The sequence below is a fragment of the Homarus americanus genome, unplaced genomic scaffold, assembly GCF_018991925.1.
Source record: "Homarus americanus isolate GMGI-L3 unplaced genomic scaffold, GMGI_Hamer_2.0 scaffold38850, whole genome shotgun sequence".
Taxonomy (NCBI): domain Eukaryota; kingdom Metazoa; phylum Arthropoda; class Malacostraca; order Decapoda; family Nephropidae; genus Homarus; species Homarus americanus.
In genome coordinates this window covers 20305-34909 of record NW_024720818.1, presented here as the reverse complement: position 1 = coordinate 34909, position 14605 = coordinate 20305, and the positions used below count along the sequence as shown (strand labels likewise).

Below are 14605 nucleotides of genomic sequence, written 5' to 3'. Positions count from 1 at the left end.
TCCTATTTCCCCTCTTCTTCACCTTGTTTTTTCTTTTCTTCCTCTGTCCATCTCCTACCCCCTTGTCATTCTCTTAATACCTTCTCATCCTCCTCCTTCCTATTTCTCTTTCCCCCCATTGTACATCCTTATCTCCCCCTTATTCTCCCTTCTCCCTTCAACCCCTCATCCTCCTCTTCCTCATAGCCCACAGCGTCCTTTCTCCTACCCTTCCTCTTCCCCCTTGCACCCTGGCACCTCGTCTACACTAAACATAACAGAGGAAGTAGTAATGGCACTCTGTGAATGCCATAAGGATATCGTGGCGGCGGCCTTGGTATTTGTGGCCCTCAATAATGTACTACACACCTCCACCACCCGCTCAGCCAGCCAGGACTGACTCTCACTCACTCGCTCACACACTGTTCATTCATCCTCTTTCTCCTCCTACTCTCTCTCTCTCTCTCTCTCTCTCTCTCTCTCTCTCTCTCTCTCTCTCCTGCGTGTATGTTTTTATCTACCGATCTCTTTCTCTCTCTTACGCATTTAAATTCTCCTAATGTTTATTATCTATTTTTGTTTTAATTCTTTGTCCTATGCTACCTCGGCCATATAAAATTTACGACATATTGCGTAACCATTTTCGGCACTGGTAGACACACGGATTTTTTTTGCTAAATATAGTCTTGCTTGTAGTGGCTGATGTCATAATATTAATAATTCAACAAATGCCACATGATACGACGGATCATATAAACTAAATCCAGAGTTAAAGAACAAATTGTATTCATTTCTAACTAATAATATTAATCGATTGTTTTCTATTCCAAGATAAGAATTCATTCTCTTTTTTTTTATTCAATAATTCTGTGAAATATAAATACAATAGTCAATAAACGTAACCAAGTAAAGCTCTGAGGAACATGTAAGCTTTTGTAGTACATGAGAAAGCCTTACTCCTTGATGCCTCTTATGTAGCTGTGAGAACATTTTACGTAACTTTTCCATGACCTTTACAAAAATGTCGCTCTTGAATGAAAACACAAAAATGTCTACCTAGTTTATCCCTTCATGTTCTTTGTGTGTGTGTGTATGTGTGTGTGTGTGTGTGTGTGTGTGTGTGTGTGTGTGTGTGTGTGTGTGTGTGTGTAAAGAAGGATCCCAGCTTTGGTACAGTATCTCAAAAAATTATATGCCAGGATAGGATGACTTCTGAATTGCTACATGCAACTCGTGATGTCCCGAGAGGGTTGGTATGCATGGCTCTGAGGTATACTGATCCTATACATTTGGTAAAAAAAACATCATATTAATTAAGCCGAAATAAATAAACGTTGCATTACTTATGTTAAATGATATACCAAGGTCAATGCATGTCCCAGTATCTATCATCCGTGGTCTTATAATGTTTCACACACTGTGGACAGATACTTTTTTTTTTTTTAGATACTGTACATCTATAAATAATATTCCAATATCTTTAAACACACGCAGACATGAACTAGCACATACAAGATTTCTCTTTCTTTACTTCATACCAAATTTTCTTATTGCTCCTTCAAAATAGCCGAGAGTCACCAAACTAATTTCACGATTTGTGCTTTTATTACAATGTCCCAAGACTACGGAAAGATAAAAGACCTATAATGCTCACCACACACACACACACACACACACACACACCCTCATCAACCTTACATCGTGACCCCATTGTCGTCAGGTTCTCAAAATAGCGTTTTAACTTGATAACTTTTCCTTTAATTTTCAGCTTTTTGGGATGACATCTTTTTGATGTTTTCTCTCCTGTTTACAGATGCAACAATATTATCTTTGTTTAGTTCTTACTCAAATACATATATCCAACTTCTTTCCCTTCCTCAACTTCCTCTGCTTGTTTCATCTTCTCTTGTCTCTCCTTATCTCCCTCTTCTCTCTGTTCACTTAACCTTTTCTTTTTTTTCCTCTTCATTTAATCTCCTTGCACCATCACTCACCATTTTCACTTCCCCTACCTTTTTTTCCTACTTTCTCTCTCTCTTTACTTCCACACCTTCCCTTTCCTCTTACCCTCATTTACATTCCCCCACTCTTCTCCCAGAGAGGAGTGAGGCAGTCGAAGAGAAAGAGAAAGCATATGATAGTTTGAGGAGAGGAATGGAGGGAATGAGAAGAGGGGTAAGAGGAGCATAAGTGAAAGAGGAGAAAGAAGAAAACACCAATAACAGCGAGATATTAATAGCGTAAAGGTAGACACATTGTACCAGTCAAAAAGAGACATCTCCTCATATCACAAAATTAAAACAGACAAAAAATGAAAATTACCAAAAAGTTACAACCATTATTATAGGAAGCTGAAGTGTATGTGTGTGCGGGTAAACGATTATAGAGTCTTATCTCTCGTTGTTTTAGCCCTGTATGTCAATCAATCGTCAATCACCAACGTTTTCGGTCTGTTTTTACTAATCTTAAAGGATTTTGTATCTCTCTGGGTCCCACTTTTTAATTTAATTCATCCGTCCCAATCTCTGCCTTCCCCTGGCTTTCTTACCTTCAACTTTAACCATTAATATTTTTTTTTATCCCCTCATCCCTAATTATATGACCAAATATCTTTAATATGTGAATTTCAAGCATTTCCCTTGTAGTTTTGGCTAACCTTAGTACAGTACTTCATTTGTTTTCCTGTCAGTGTAACTTATTCTTAACATTCGCCTATAACATCACATTTCAAAAATCTCCAACCTCTTTCTGGTATCTGCTGAAAGTTTCCATGCTTCTGACTCATACAAGAGTCCTTGCCTCTAAAGCCTTTCATCAGCCTTTTTCTCAAATTGAAGTTAATGTCCCTTTTCATTAGGCATTTTAGATTAATCAAGTGTTGTTTTTGGTTGACCTAATCTTGTTATGAATTCTTCCGTACATCTACCATCTCAGCGAATGTGCCTTCCCAAACACACAAAATTTCCCACTTGTTTAAGCTCCCTGATGGCAAGCATAATTTTTATCTTAGGATTTATTCCCGATTTGGAAACAACCATTACTATCGTCTTTACAGCATTAACTCTTAAACAAAATAGGAAAATAATTTGCTCAGTGATTGGCGTCTCTCGCACTTTATAAAGGCGTTGTAAAGGACTATTTCATGAACTACAGCCCAAGCGAACTACTCCATATGATGGCTCGTGTCTGTGTCCCCTCGTCACCTGTGCGACCCCTCACACCTCATACATCTCTGCAGCTGCCACTAAACAAGACTTTTCCTACCTCTCTCTCCTCACACCATCTTACATCTTCCTGCTCTCTCTCTTAACCTCCTCCTCCTGCTGCTCTCTCTCTTAACCTCCTCCTCCTGCTCTCTCTCTTAATCTCCTCCTCCTGCTCTCTCTCTTAACCTCCTCCTCCTCCTCCTTTTCTCTTCCCTTTCCTCGTCTCTTCTCTCACCCCTTCCTCCTCCTCTCTCACCTCACCTTCGCCCCACTTGAGGCACCCCTCCAAGAGTAAGTCTCCCCGGGCAGGTCCCAGAGGGGTCGTGAATGTCTTGGGAGTGAGGAGTGAGACCGCATCCCCACACACACACCCTCTCCCCTCTACTCCCTTCCTCTTCCCTCTCCTCCCCTCCCTTTCTCTTCCCCTTCGCTACCCTTCCCCCATTTTCGATCTGTGTTGTGTGTTTTCTCTTTTCCTCCTTTTATTTTAACACCTACAAAACACCTCTCTCTCTCTCTCTCTCTCTCTATCTCTCTCTCTCATCAGTTTTTCTCCCTGTTTCCTCATATCCGTTGACATTTAATCTTTTTTTTTCCTATCTCCTTCATTATTCCTTAGTTCCTCCTTCATTCTGACAACCCCACACTTCTCGCTGTTTTCGTCTCTTCCTTTTCTTTATTCCAAATTTATTACACACTTCCCTCGACTCGTCCCTGTACAGGTTCCCCTCTCCTTGGTTATTACACCTTTCTTTGCCACATTCACTATATCTCCCTCGCCACACTCATCACACCTTCCTCACCATATCTTCCTCTCCGCACTCACCACACCCCCCCCTCACCACATCTCCATTACCATGCTCGCTACACCTTCCTCACCATATCTTCCTCGCCACACTCACCACATCTTCCTCGCCGCACTCAACACATCTCTCTTACCACACTCACCACATCCTTCTCGCCACACCTTCCCTACCACATTCACCACACCTACTGCGCTACAAATCACCACATCTTTCCCTACCATACTCACCACATTTTCCTCGCTAAACTCACCACACTCACATTACATAATCTCTCCACTCGTGAATATAAACGTAGAAGACTCATTATAAACACCCAACCTTGTCTAATAAACTCTTCAATATGACCTACGCAGAGAAAGAAGAACACACTAAGAAGCAACGAGTGATCCTGTGATTCTGGATACAACCACCATTATCATCTCTCTCTTTTACGTTGTGATTCATAAGGAGACTTAGTTGAGTGGATAAAATTCCCAGGACACCTTTGACAATAACTAGCACCAACTTGAGGGTCATTTGGGTGAAAGAATTTAGAATTTTATATTTAATTTGTTCAGGGTTAATTTTCTGTCATGGTGAATTTAATTTTTTTTTATAATTCTGACTGCATCATTTCCTAGCTATAAACCTATCATGTGTATAACCCAGAGGAGGATGACAGGTACTGTTGAGTAACGAGGGGTTTCTGGTCATACCTGTATGAAATTGGGTATGGCCTGATAATGTGATTTGTATTCCAAGTTATGATAAAAGAAATTTGGAAATGAAATAAGATAATAAATAATAATGTCTCTACTAACATTGATCTACTCCGTTAACGATGACAGCTCTATCGTAACTTCATGTTCTCGGTCACGACATCTGGTGTGTCAGTATGAGACACAAAATCTATTCTATGTGCTATTCCCTATTTTTCCAGCTGTATCAAACGTCTCAAGTCTGTTTGCATAAATCTGGGATATTATCCTCGGTCGCCTATGACGTCACAGCTAGCTCGCAAGCCTATGGACAACAGGACACATGTGTGTGCAGTCAAACCTAAGGTCTTAGTTTACATTCTGTAATCAATTGTTGTGACAAGGCATATCCCTATCCATATTGAATTCAGCCTGACAGGGGAGGACCACTACATAATTTCTTTGGAATACTCGGTGTAAATCGAATAGATTTTATCTTAAATACGCAAATAAAGTTTTTTTCTAATTGGAATAACTTTTTTGTATTAATGTGGGTTAATGCAAATTAGTTCATATAAGGCAACACTAGCTTTGTTTCATTTAAACCGTCTTCTACTATCATCACAAAACCAAGAGTTACCTAGATTAGGTTAGGTGAGGTATGGGAAATGTTGTATTATGTTTACGTACATGATTATCACTATTTACTGTACATACTGCTGCAGTTTGAATTATCAACTACAAAAAAGGGTAAGAAATTTTACAGCGACTTCGTAATTATCCCGAAAACTCATCATACGCACGCTCGTGCGAGTTTACTTTACACTTTTGCTGGGCACCCCTTAGTACAGAGTGTAATATCTGGCTTTACTCTTTACAGCAGCTTCATACTGACCTTAAGTTAGGTTAAGTCTTGTGGATTTATGGGTATGTTCATACTGACCTTAAGTTGGGTTAGGTCTTCTGGGCATGTGTTCTGTAGCCTTTATGTATTACAGATGGGTTTTTCTTTCACGGAGAATTTTTCGAGACTCTGACCATTACTCGGCTAACTACAACACAGTTTTAATTATTTGTTTAATGAATATCAGCACTATCACAATATTCCTGTTATCACCTTGTATCGCTTGGTAATCCTAAGCTATAAGGTACAGAACGACTTGCCCATCCTACCCTTTTCTTGACAGTTATTGTAAGTTATATAAAAGAGGTGTTTGTTTTTCAGAGTGATGGCGTGGCGGAGCGTGGTGGTGGTGGCGTGGGTGATGGTGACAGCGGTGTGCGGGGCGGAAGCGCGCGACCCCTTAGTGGTGCAGACGCTGAAGGGCTCTGTGCGAGGCGTCACGCTTACCACAGTCACGGGCCGCCAAGTCGACGCTTGGTACAACATACCTTTCGCCCAGCCACCCGTTGGAGATCTCCGCTTCCGTCATCCAAGACCCATCGACCGATGGCATGGCGTGAAGGACACCATTATGCTGCCTAAATCCTGTGTCCAACTACCCGACACGTTCTTTGGGGACTTCGATGGCTCAACTATGTGGAATCCTAACACCGAAATGAGTGAGGACTGTCTCTACCTCAACGTAGTGGTTCCGAAGCCTCGGCCACGCAATGCTGCCGTCATGGTGTGGATATACGGAGGCGGATTCTACTCCGGCACCTCCACACTGGACGTATACGATTACAAGATGCTGGCAGCAGAGCAGGAGGTCATCGTGGTGGCGCCGCAGTACCGTGTCGCTTCTCTCGGTTTCCTCTATATGGAGAACTCCGACGTGCCCGGGAATGCTGGGCTCTTCGATCAACTTATGGCTCTCCAGTGGATTCGTGACAACATTCGTCTTTTCGGTGGCAATCCCGAAAATATTACTCTCTTTGGTGAGTCTGCAGGCGCCGTCAGTGTCAGCATGCACCTACTGTCTCCGCTCTCTCGTCACCTGTACAGTCAAGCCATTATGCAATCAGGTTCAGCCACCGCGCCCTGGGCAATCATCACCAAGGAGGAGAGCATCCTGCGAGGCCTACGACTCGCCGAAGCTGTTGGTTGCCCACATGACCCCAACAATATGACAGCAGTCGTCAACTGTCTCCGTGAAACGGATGCCCAAAAGCTGGTGCATAATGAACCGTCTTCTGGCATCTGCGAGTTCCCCTTCGTGCCCATCATTGACGGTTCTTTCCTCGACGAACTACCCGGCAAATCCCTTAAAAACAAAAACTTCAAGAAGACCAACATCATGATGGGAAGCAACACAGAGGAAGGATTCTGGTTTATCATATATTTTCTCTCTAACATATTCCGCCGGGACGATGACATCTCTGTGACACGGCCACAATTCGAAAACTCAGTGCGCGAACTCCATCCGTACTTCAACGAAGTGGTCCGCCAAGCTATCATGTTTGAATACACGGACTGGGTCGCCCCCGATGAGGGCGCCATGTATCGTAACGCCATTGATAAGATGGTAGGCGATTATCACTTCACCTGCAACGTCAATGAGTTTGCGTACCACTATGCCGCGGCCGGGAACAATGTTTACATGTACTACTACAAGCATCGGTCCTCACAGCACCTCTGGCCTAAATGGATGGGTGTTCTTCACGGTGACGAGATCAGCTTCCTCTTCGGCCAGCCTCTTAACCCTGAAAAAAGCTATACGGTGGAGGAGCAGGAACTCTCCAGACGGATAATGACCTACTGGGCCAACTTCGCCAAAACCGGGTGGGTGTGTGCGTATGTGTGCGCGCGTGTGTCTAATTGTTCATGTTTAACTATTTTTGGTTTTGAGTGTGTATTTTCCTGTAGCTTACACGTCTACAAGAGTGTCTGTGTCACAATTATAAAGGATGTGTGATCATAAACCTTTGCGCATGTCCTAATGACTCCAGGAGTGTCTGTACGGGTCTCTAATGTATGCAACTGGAATGAACATTCAGCGTTCATATAATCATTACACTGCAGTTTTTTCCCAGGACACCGTCGGCCGAGGGAGGACTTAAACGACAATGTTTCTGTAACAACAAGTAACTTGGACTTGTGCCCCCAGGAACCCGAGCGAGGGAACCAAAAGTATGTGGACGAAGACGTACTGGCCGGTGCACACCACCACAGGCCGGGAGTACCTCACCCTCGACATCAACAACTCCACCACTGCCACCACTGGGAAGGGCCCTAGACTCAAAAAATGTGCCTTCTGGAAAAAATTCGCACCTAAACTACTCAAACTTACAGGTGAGGAAGGAAGGAAGGCAGGTAGGCAGGGGAATAAGGAGTGGTGCAAGGTGAGGCAAGAATAGAGTGGTAAACCTTCCGGTTAGGAAAGATTGGTAATGATCCAGTGAGGGCAGCTGCTCGTCATAGGTTTGTGATTATTACCTAAAATTCTCTTACAGTTGAAAGAAAGAAAGAAAGAAAGAAAGGAATATCTGTGGTTTTATTGTACTTAAGAGGTTACACACCGAGAATATCATAGCGTACAGGAAGACTGTCACGCCAAAAGAGAAACCATTAAACATGCCAAAATATAAACAAACTGAACATGAAGCGATAAAGATGACTCTCTCTCTCTCTCTCTCTCTCTCTCTCTCTCTCTCTCTCCCCTCCGTCATTCACATGCTCCCAACACCATTCCTCCCTTGTTTCGTCCCATCCACAAGCAGGTCCTTCGTCTTCACTCTTTATAGCCAGCTCGTCTGGGAGTCAGTCAGTGGCCTTGTCGTGGCTGTTGGGCGGCCGGAGAGAGCCAAATATAGCGACGCCATGCCTGTAGGAGCGAGTGTCTTTTTGCAATGTTAAATTTCTTGTTTCCTGCCCCGTCGCTAATAACTGTGGGTGTCTCTCCTGGGTGACGCCATCGATCGCCTTATCTGGAAGGTCATGGGTCGTCTTCCAGGATTTGCACACACACACACACACACACACACACACACACACCCTTTGGTTAGTATAATACTCAGAGCCGGAATATTTGATACTCTTGTCGAGAATTAGGTCAGAATTTGATGAGTGATGGTCGTCTCGTACACGACAATTACTCAAAACATACACAAATCATAGAACGTTTAACACTAGTATAACTACGAATTTGTGTTACTAATACGTATCATTAACGCATGGTTAGGTTAGGTTAGGTTAGGTTAGGTTAGGTTAGGTTAGGTTAGAGTTGGATGATACAAGACAAATTTCTAGTATATTGACTATATATACAAAACGACCTATATCATAATTTCAAATTGCTCTATTGTTTTGACTGGAGCAGAAGGTTTATACGATTCTACTTTGGTCCGCCTGATTACTTACTGACTGGTTATATATTATTTATTTATTTATTTTATTTTTTTATTATTATTATTATGTTTTTTTTTGGGGGGGAGTTGCTGAGGTTTAATGACGTTATCTCAACTACAGAGTCAATATTGTCCGTGACATGTGGTCCAGATTATGGCTGAGTGAGCGATTACATAACATATCAGGTGGATTTATCGAATGAGTTTATGTATATTGATCATATTTTCATCTTTTCACTTGATCGCACAATGCATCAACTCTTTCCGTATAGCGTAAAGATGAAACTCTTGCCCAGGGAATAGATGTTTGTTACCGCCCTCACAAAATTATTGAGTTTGTGAAAGTTTTCCTTCTTTTTCGTGTAACAGCGGTGAGGCTTTTGAACTTAGTGCATTATTAAAACAAAATCTGTAACATCCACTTAATATTTTCCCTTAAAAGTAGGAAAGAAAGGAAGAGATAAATGCTGATAACATAATTGTGAAAGATTTCGTTATCTCAAGAGAGTTTGTTTTAACTAACATGTTCTCATTAAAAGCCTTTATGGTAACAGTGATAGACATTTTTGCAAACCGTTCTCTTTTTTTTTTATCAATATTTCACTGCATTGGGATGAAGAAGTGAATTTTCTTACATACACACACACGCGCGCGAGGGAGTCTTCGAATTGGGATGAATAAGAGTATGTAAATAAAGGAAAAAATTCCAATTATACAAATATAACGTAAATGAGGGTGGAAGGAGAGTCCAGGGAAAATAATCATAATGAGGTAAATGTTTAATTCAGATTATGTGATAATAGAATAACTAAGAAAAGTTATGTTAGTTCAAATAAAGGTGATGTTAGATTCGGATAGATCAGGTAAGGTTCGGTTAGGCGAGGATAGGCTGGGTTAAGCTTCGTTTGTAAGTTTAAGTAAGACTATCACTCAAAACATAGAATAGATTAGATCAAGATTTAATTAGGTTTAAGTTAGACTAGCTTAAATTGGGTTTGGTTAGGTTAGGGTTTCATTATGAAGTGAAATTTGCATAAACTATCCTTTTCCTCTTCCCCTCGTTCTCTCCTTCCCCTCTATCGTCTTTGTTGCTATTTCTTTCTTGGTTACTCCCTCTCCCCACCCTTCACCGTCCCCTACCTCAATGAACTCTGACCTCTCTCTCTCTCTCTCTTACCATCATCGCCTTTGTGTTCCTTGCCTTTCTATTCATGTCTTCTTCTTTCTTCCTCGTGAATTTCCTTCCATTTCTCTCGTTTCTTTCTCTCTTTTTTTAATCTCTCTCTCTCTCTCTCTCTCTCTCTCTCTGCTTTTTTGACCTTTTAAATATTTTCCTTCTATTACTCATATCAACACATAATCATAACTTATTGCAAACATACATATGAGAGAGAGAGAGAGAGAGATGGAAGTATGTGTGTGTGTGTGTGTGTACTACTACGCCGTGAGTTCAGGTTAATATCTTATTGATTGAGGTCAGTATATTACATGCAGGAGGAAGTTTATGCGCTCATAATGCCGATTACACACACACACACACACACACACACACACACTCACACACTCGTCCATAGCCACACACACACACACTCTCTCTCTCTCTCTCTCTCAAAACCCTCTTCTTCAGTTCCCAGCATCACCTCTGAATAGGACATTAGCGGCTATTTTTGAACTCTCCTCCTCCTCCTCCTCCCCTCCTCTCCTCCTCCTCCCTCCTCCTCCCGGTCTATCTGGTGAAAATGGCTTATGTCTCTTCTTCCACATCAGGCATTCAAAATCTCTCTCTTGAAGGAGACGTTGGATACAAAAGGTTTTAATTTAAATACACTCTGTAGTATTGACTCAATGGCCGATTGCTAAATTGTGAAGACGGAATTAGACGAATGCAGAGTAGAAGGGCTCATCTGTTCTGGTTGCTAGAGAACACACACACACACACACACACACACACACACACAAACACGACTGATAAGAAAATAAACATACACACTAATACACATGTTTCTTATTATATATGTACAGCTGAGACACGAAGGAGCTTCTTTCACTGTGTTTAATCTCAAGAGTAGACGTTCTTCATTCCATACTTCTATTATTGACACCCAGAATAAACAAACAAACACACATACGCACTCATACACTCTATCGCTCTCTCTCAATTTCTTCTCAATTTTTTTTCTATCTCTTTTTATATATTTATTTCTCTCTCTCCCTCTTTTCTTTCTTTTAGTTTTTCCTCTTCCATTTTCCTATTCTCTTACACTTTCTTTTAATTCATGATTCCCTTTACCCTCTCTCTTTCTCTCCCTCTCTTTCTTCTCTTACTCTCTTTCATCCCCCATTTCCTTCTAATCTATTTCCTTCTTTTCTTCGAACTTCTTTTTTCTTTCTCCCTCTCCATTTGCCTTTATATCTATTTTTTCTTCTCTCTCTACCTCCTTCTCAACTCTCTTTCTTCTCTGTACATTTATATATTTTTTCCACTCACTTTTAACACACATTTCAACTACCAGCAAAACTCACAATACTCTACGGTTCGGCTATACTTTGTTTCACTTACAACTTGCTCACTTCCCTAACCCCTCAACCCTGTCTGTAATTTTTACACCCCTCGCCGGCAAAGAGCATATAGGATTCTGTCTGCGCATACGTGTTCACTAGGGCACTACGGCTGTTTGAGTACGGTTATATTTTTTTTCCGAGTTTACGCTAAAGATTCGTGTCTCGAGAAATCTGGTGGTTTTTGGCGTAGTAAATAGATACAATGACAAATGAAAATCTACTTTTAATTGAACTTTTCTTGCATAGTCGTACTACTATTAACGATTACTGCTGCAGCTGTTACCATTGCATAATAATAATAATAATAATAATAATAATAATAATAATAATAATAATAATAATAATAATAATAATGCCGTCAAAGATGAAACCATTACATATCAAAACAGCGTTGTGTCAATATCCGCAAAATTCAAGAAGGAAGTCTGACCCCGAGTCTTAAAATAAGTTATATAAGCACATCATTGACCAGCACAGGCAAAAAAAACCTCTTAGCTGAAACCACAACCAACATAACAAAATTTTACATTACTAAAGACTGTCTAGCCATGTGGATTGGTGTTTAGAGGTCGCTGGTGGAGTCGCGACACCACTCAGAATTGCAACAGTAGAGGACTTTGTTAGTGCGGCTTCTGGTGAGTGCGTGGCGGCCTCTCACTCCTGTTGGCGACAAGTAATGGTAGGAAGGATACAAGGCTGCTTCCTACTTACTTATAGAAGATGTTGAGATATTTTTTACTTATGGTTACTGCCGACACTGACATTAGGAGAATCATTAAGACGATGAAACCATAAGTGATGTTCCTTACATTATATTTATGAGATTTTGGACTGAGCTTTATACATTTCGAATTATTATTGAATTATGGCCATTGGTGTCGGCATCACTGAATTAATCTGCCTGTCAATAAATTCTCAAGTTGAAGAAAATGAGTTCAGTTCGTGAAAAAACTTTCATCAATCAACAAGTTAATTAATAAGTCACTTGTATCAGCGAGAAATATAAGGGGACCAAAGCAGTCATCCTGAGGTACTCCGCCAGTGGAAGTGACCCGTCAAATGTTATACTATCCCTTTATGGCAAAAAACAGCCGAGTCTTCTGCCATACTGACATCTTTGTTTATTTTACAATGACGACAAAAAAAAAGCGTAATGAGTGACTTCATGCGGTCTCCACATCTACGTACAGTCGGGGACAAAAGTTCGCTCCCCGTGGTGAAACTGATTCACGAGAATGAGTCTCCGAATTGACTACCCTGACTATTTCATCTCATTTGGATTAATGCTGCTTCATTTTAGGCGGGAGCGAACCTTTGATCCCGATTGGACGTACGTACGTACGTATGTACGTGAGCGCGTGTGTGTGTGTGCGTGTTTTTGTGTGCGTGTGTGTGTGTGTGTGTGAGAGAGACAGTGTACTTAGTTTTTTTTATTATCTACTAGTGAGTATCTCTTTGTATGGCCTACATAAACATTCATTCAGGTAAGTAGTTCCAGATTTTGTGTAAGAATATTAAACGAACACCTGTGTAACATACATCACATGTGTGTGGGGGTAGGGTGTTTATTTGTTGAGTTATGTTCATAATTTTGTGTACGTGGTTGTAGGTACAGCACGTATTTTTGGGTGCATATAGTTGTGAGTGTATGCTTGTGTACATGAGTTCCATTTGTATGAGGTAGGACCGTGCTCAACTGGACGGCCTCGGGCACCCTATAATCAATTATCTCTCCTAATTTTCATATAAGCAGAACTTTTCTCCTCGTGACTGGCTTTTTCACCACTATTTCTCCTTGTTCAGGGAAGCTCACCTCCGCCTCACAGCTTGTGACAGCTACACTTATCAATTTGTCAGTAGGCTTTAGTAGAGAAAGCTTCATATTAAATATTTCCTTACATATGCCTTATCTCTTGATAATAAAAACAAAAACCAAAAATCATGTATTAAACTTTACTCTTAAAAGCCTTAATCATTAATTTTTAAATTCATGTGCATGCTTGCCCAATAACATGTAAGCGGGTGTCCTCCATCCCTGACTCTGCTACAAGGATTATGCTGTTAAAAGTAAAAATATAAATAACTTATGTAACACTAATGGGAAACCTCACATAAAGATATGTATATAACTAATGTAAGTGTAGCACTCAGTGTAAATATGTTACTAATCCTCATGAACACGTAAGTCAAGGTATCACTCACTTAGGTAGTGCTTGTGTGTTTCACCTTCACGCCGTAGCTTGTCAGCATCCTCACTGTATCTCTGACACCAGCCTTCCTGTTGACTGACAGCAGGGCAAGAGACCAACTGCTGACGTCACACCTGCCACTGGTGAGGTATTACTGACGTCACACCTGCTTCTTGTGAGGCACTGTTGAACGTCACACCTGCTTCTCGTGAGGCACTGTTAAACGTCACACCTGCTTCTTGTGAGGCACTGTTGAACGTCACACCTGCCACTGGTGTGGCATTACTGACGTCACACCTAGTGTGACTGTTAACGTCGCATCTGCCTCTAGTGAGGCACGGTTGACGTTCCATCAACCTTTGCTTAGTATTTTTGACATCAAACTGTCTCTATGAGCCATTGTTGACATCACATTTGTCTCCAGTGAGGCATTGCTGACGTTATATCTGACTCTGGTAAGGCGTTGTTTACGTTACGTGTGGTGACTGTATTCAGCTGTGTAGAGCAGGGCCACAGGAACTAGCGGGCTCGTACTGAGGTAATAAATAAACAGGAAACCTTGTAGCGGGTGGGTGTGGAGGCGGCCCGTCAGCCCTTGGTGGTGCCGGGCTCACTAAAGATACACTACACAAGGCCTTCGGAGACACTCTCAAAGCTACCCGGGCCATGCTCCGGATTCTCACAGAATTCTATTTTAGATTTTCCCCATATGTGATGACATGAGAGCGCGATCTAAATAACATCGTAAAGGGACTGAGACCACCATAATCGGATACATATTCTTATATAAATCACGGGGAAAATCTTTATGAACAATCTTTAAAAAAATCTGAGTTCAAACATATAGTCGCGGTACAAGAGTATATCACGGTAATATACGGCCATCTTGGAGCAGT

At 41.4% G+C, this 14605-nt stretch overlaps 1 protein-coding gene across 2 annotated transcripts in view; it reads left to right on the top strand.

Moving 5' to 3' along the window:
• Positions 1-14605, top strand: part of LOC121861266 (acetylcholinesterase-like) — a 185737-nt gene that overhangs the window by 156285 nt on the left and 14847 nt on the right. For both annotated transcript variants that reach the window (XM_042358911.1, XM_042358909.1), the window contains 2 exons: positions 5894-7393; positions 7719-7903. In XM_042358911.1, the coding sequence (XP_042214845.1) occupies positions 5898-7393; positions 7719-7903 (1681 nt within the window). In that variant the 5' untranslated portion in view covers positions 5894-5897. The remainder of the gene's footprint in view (positions 1-5893; positions 7394-7718; positions 7904-14605) is intronic.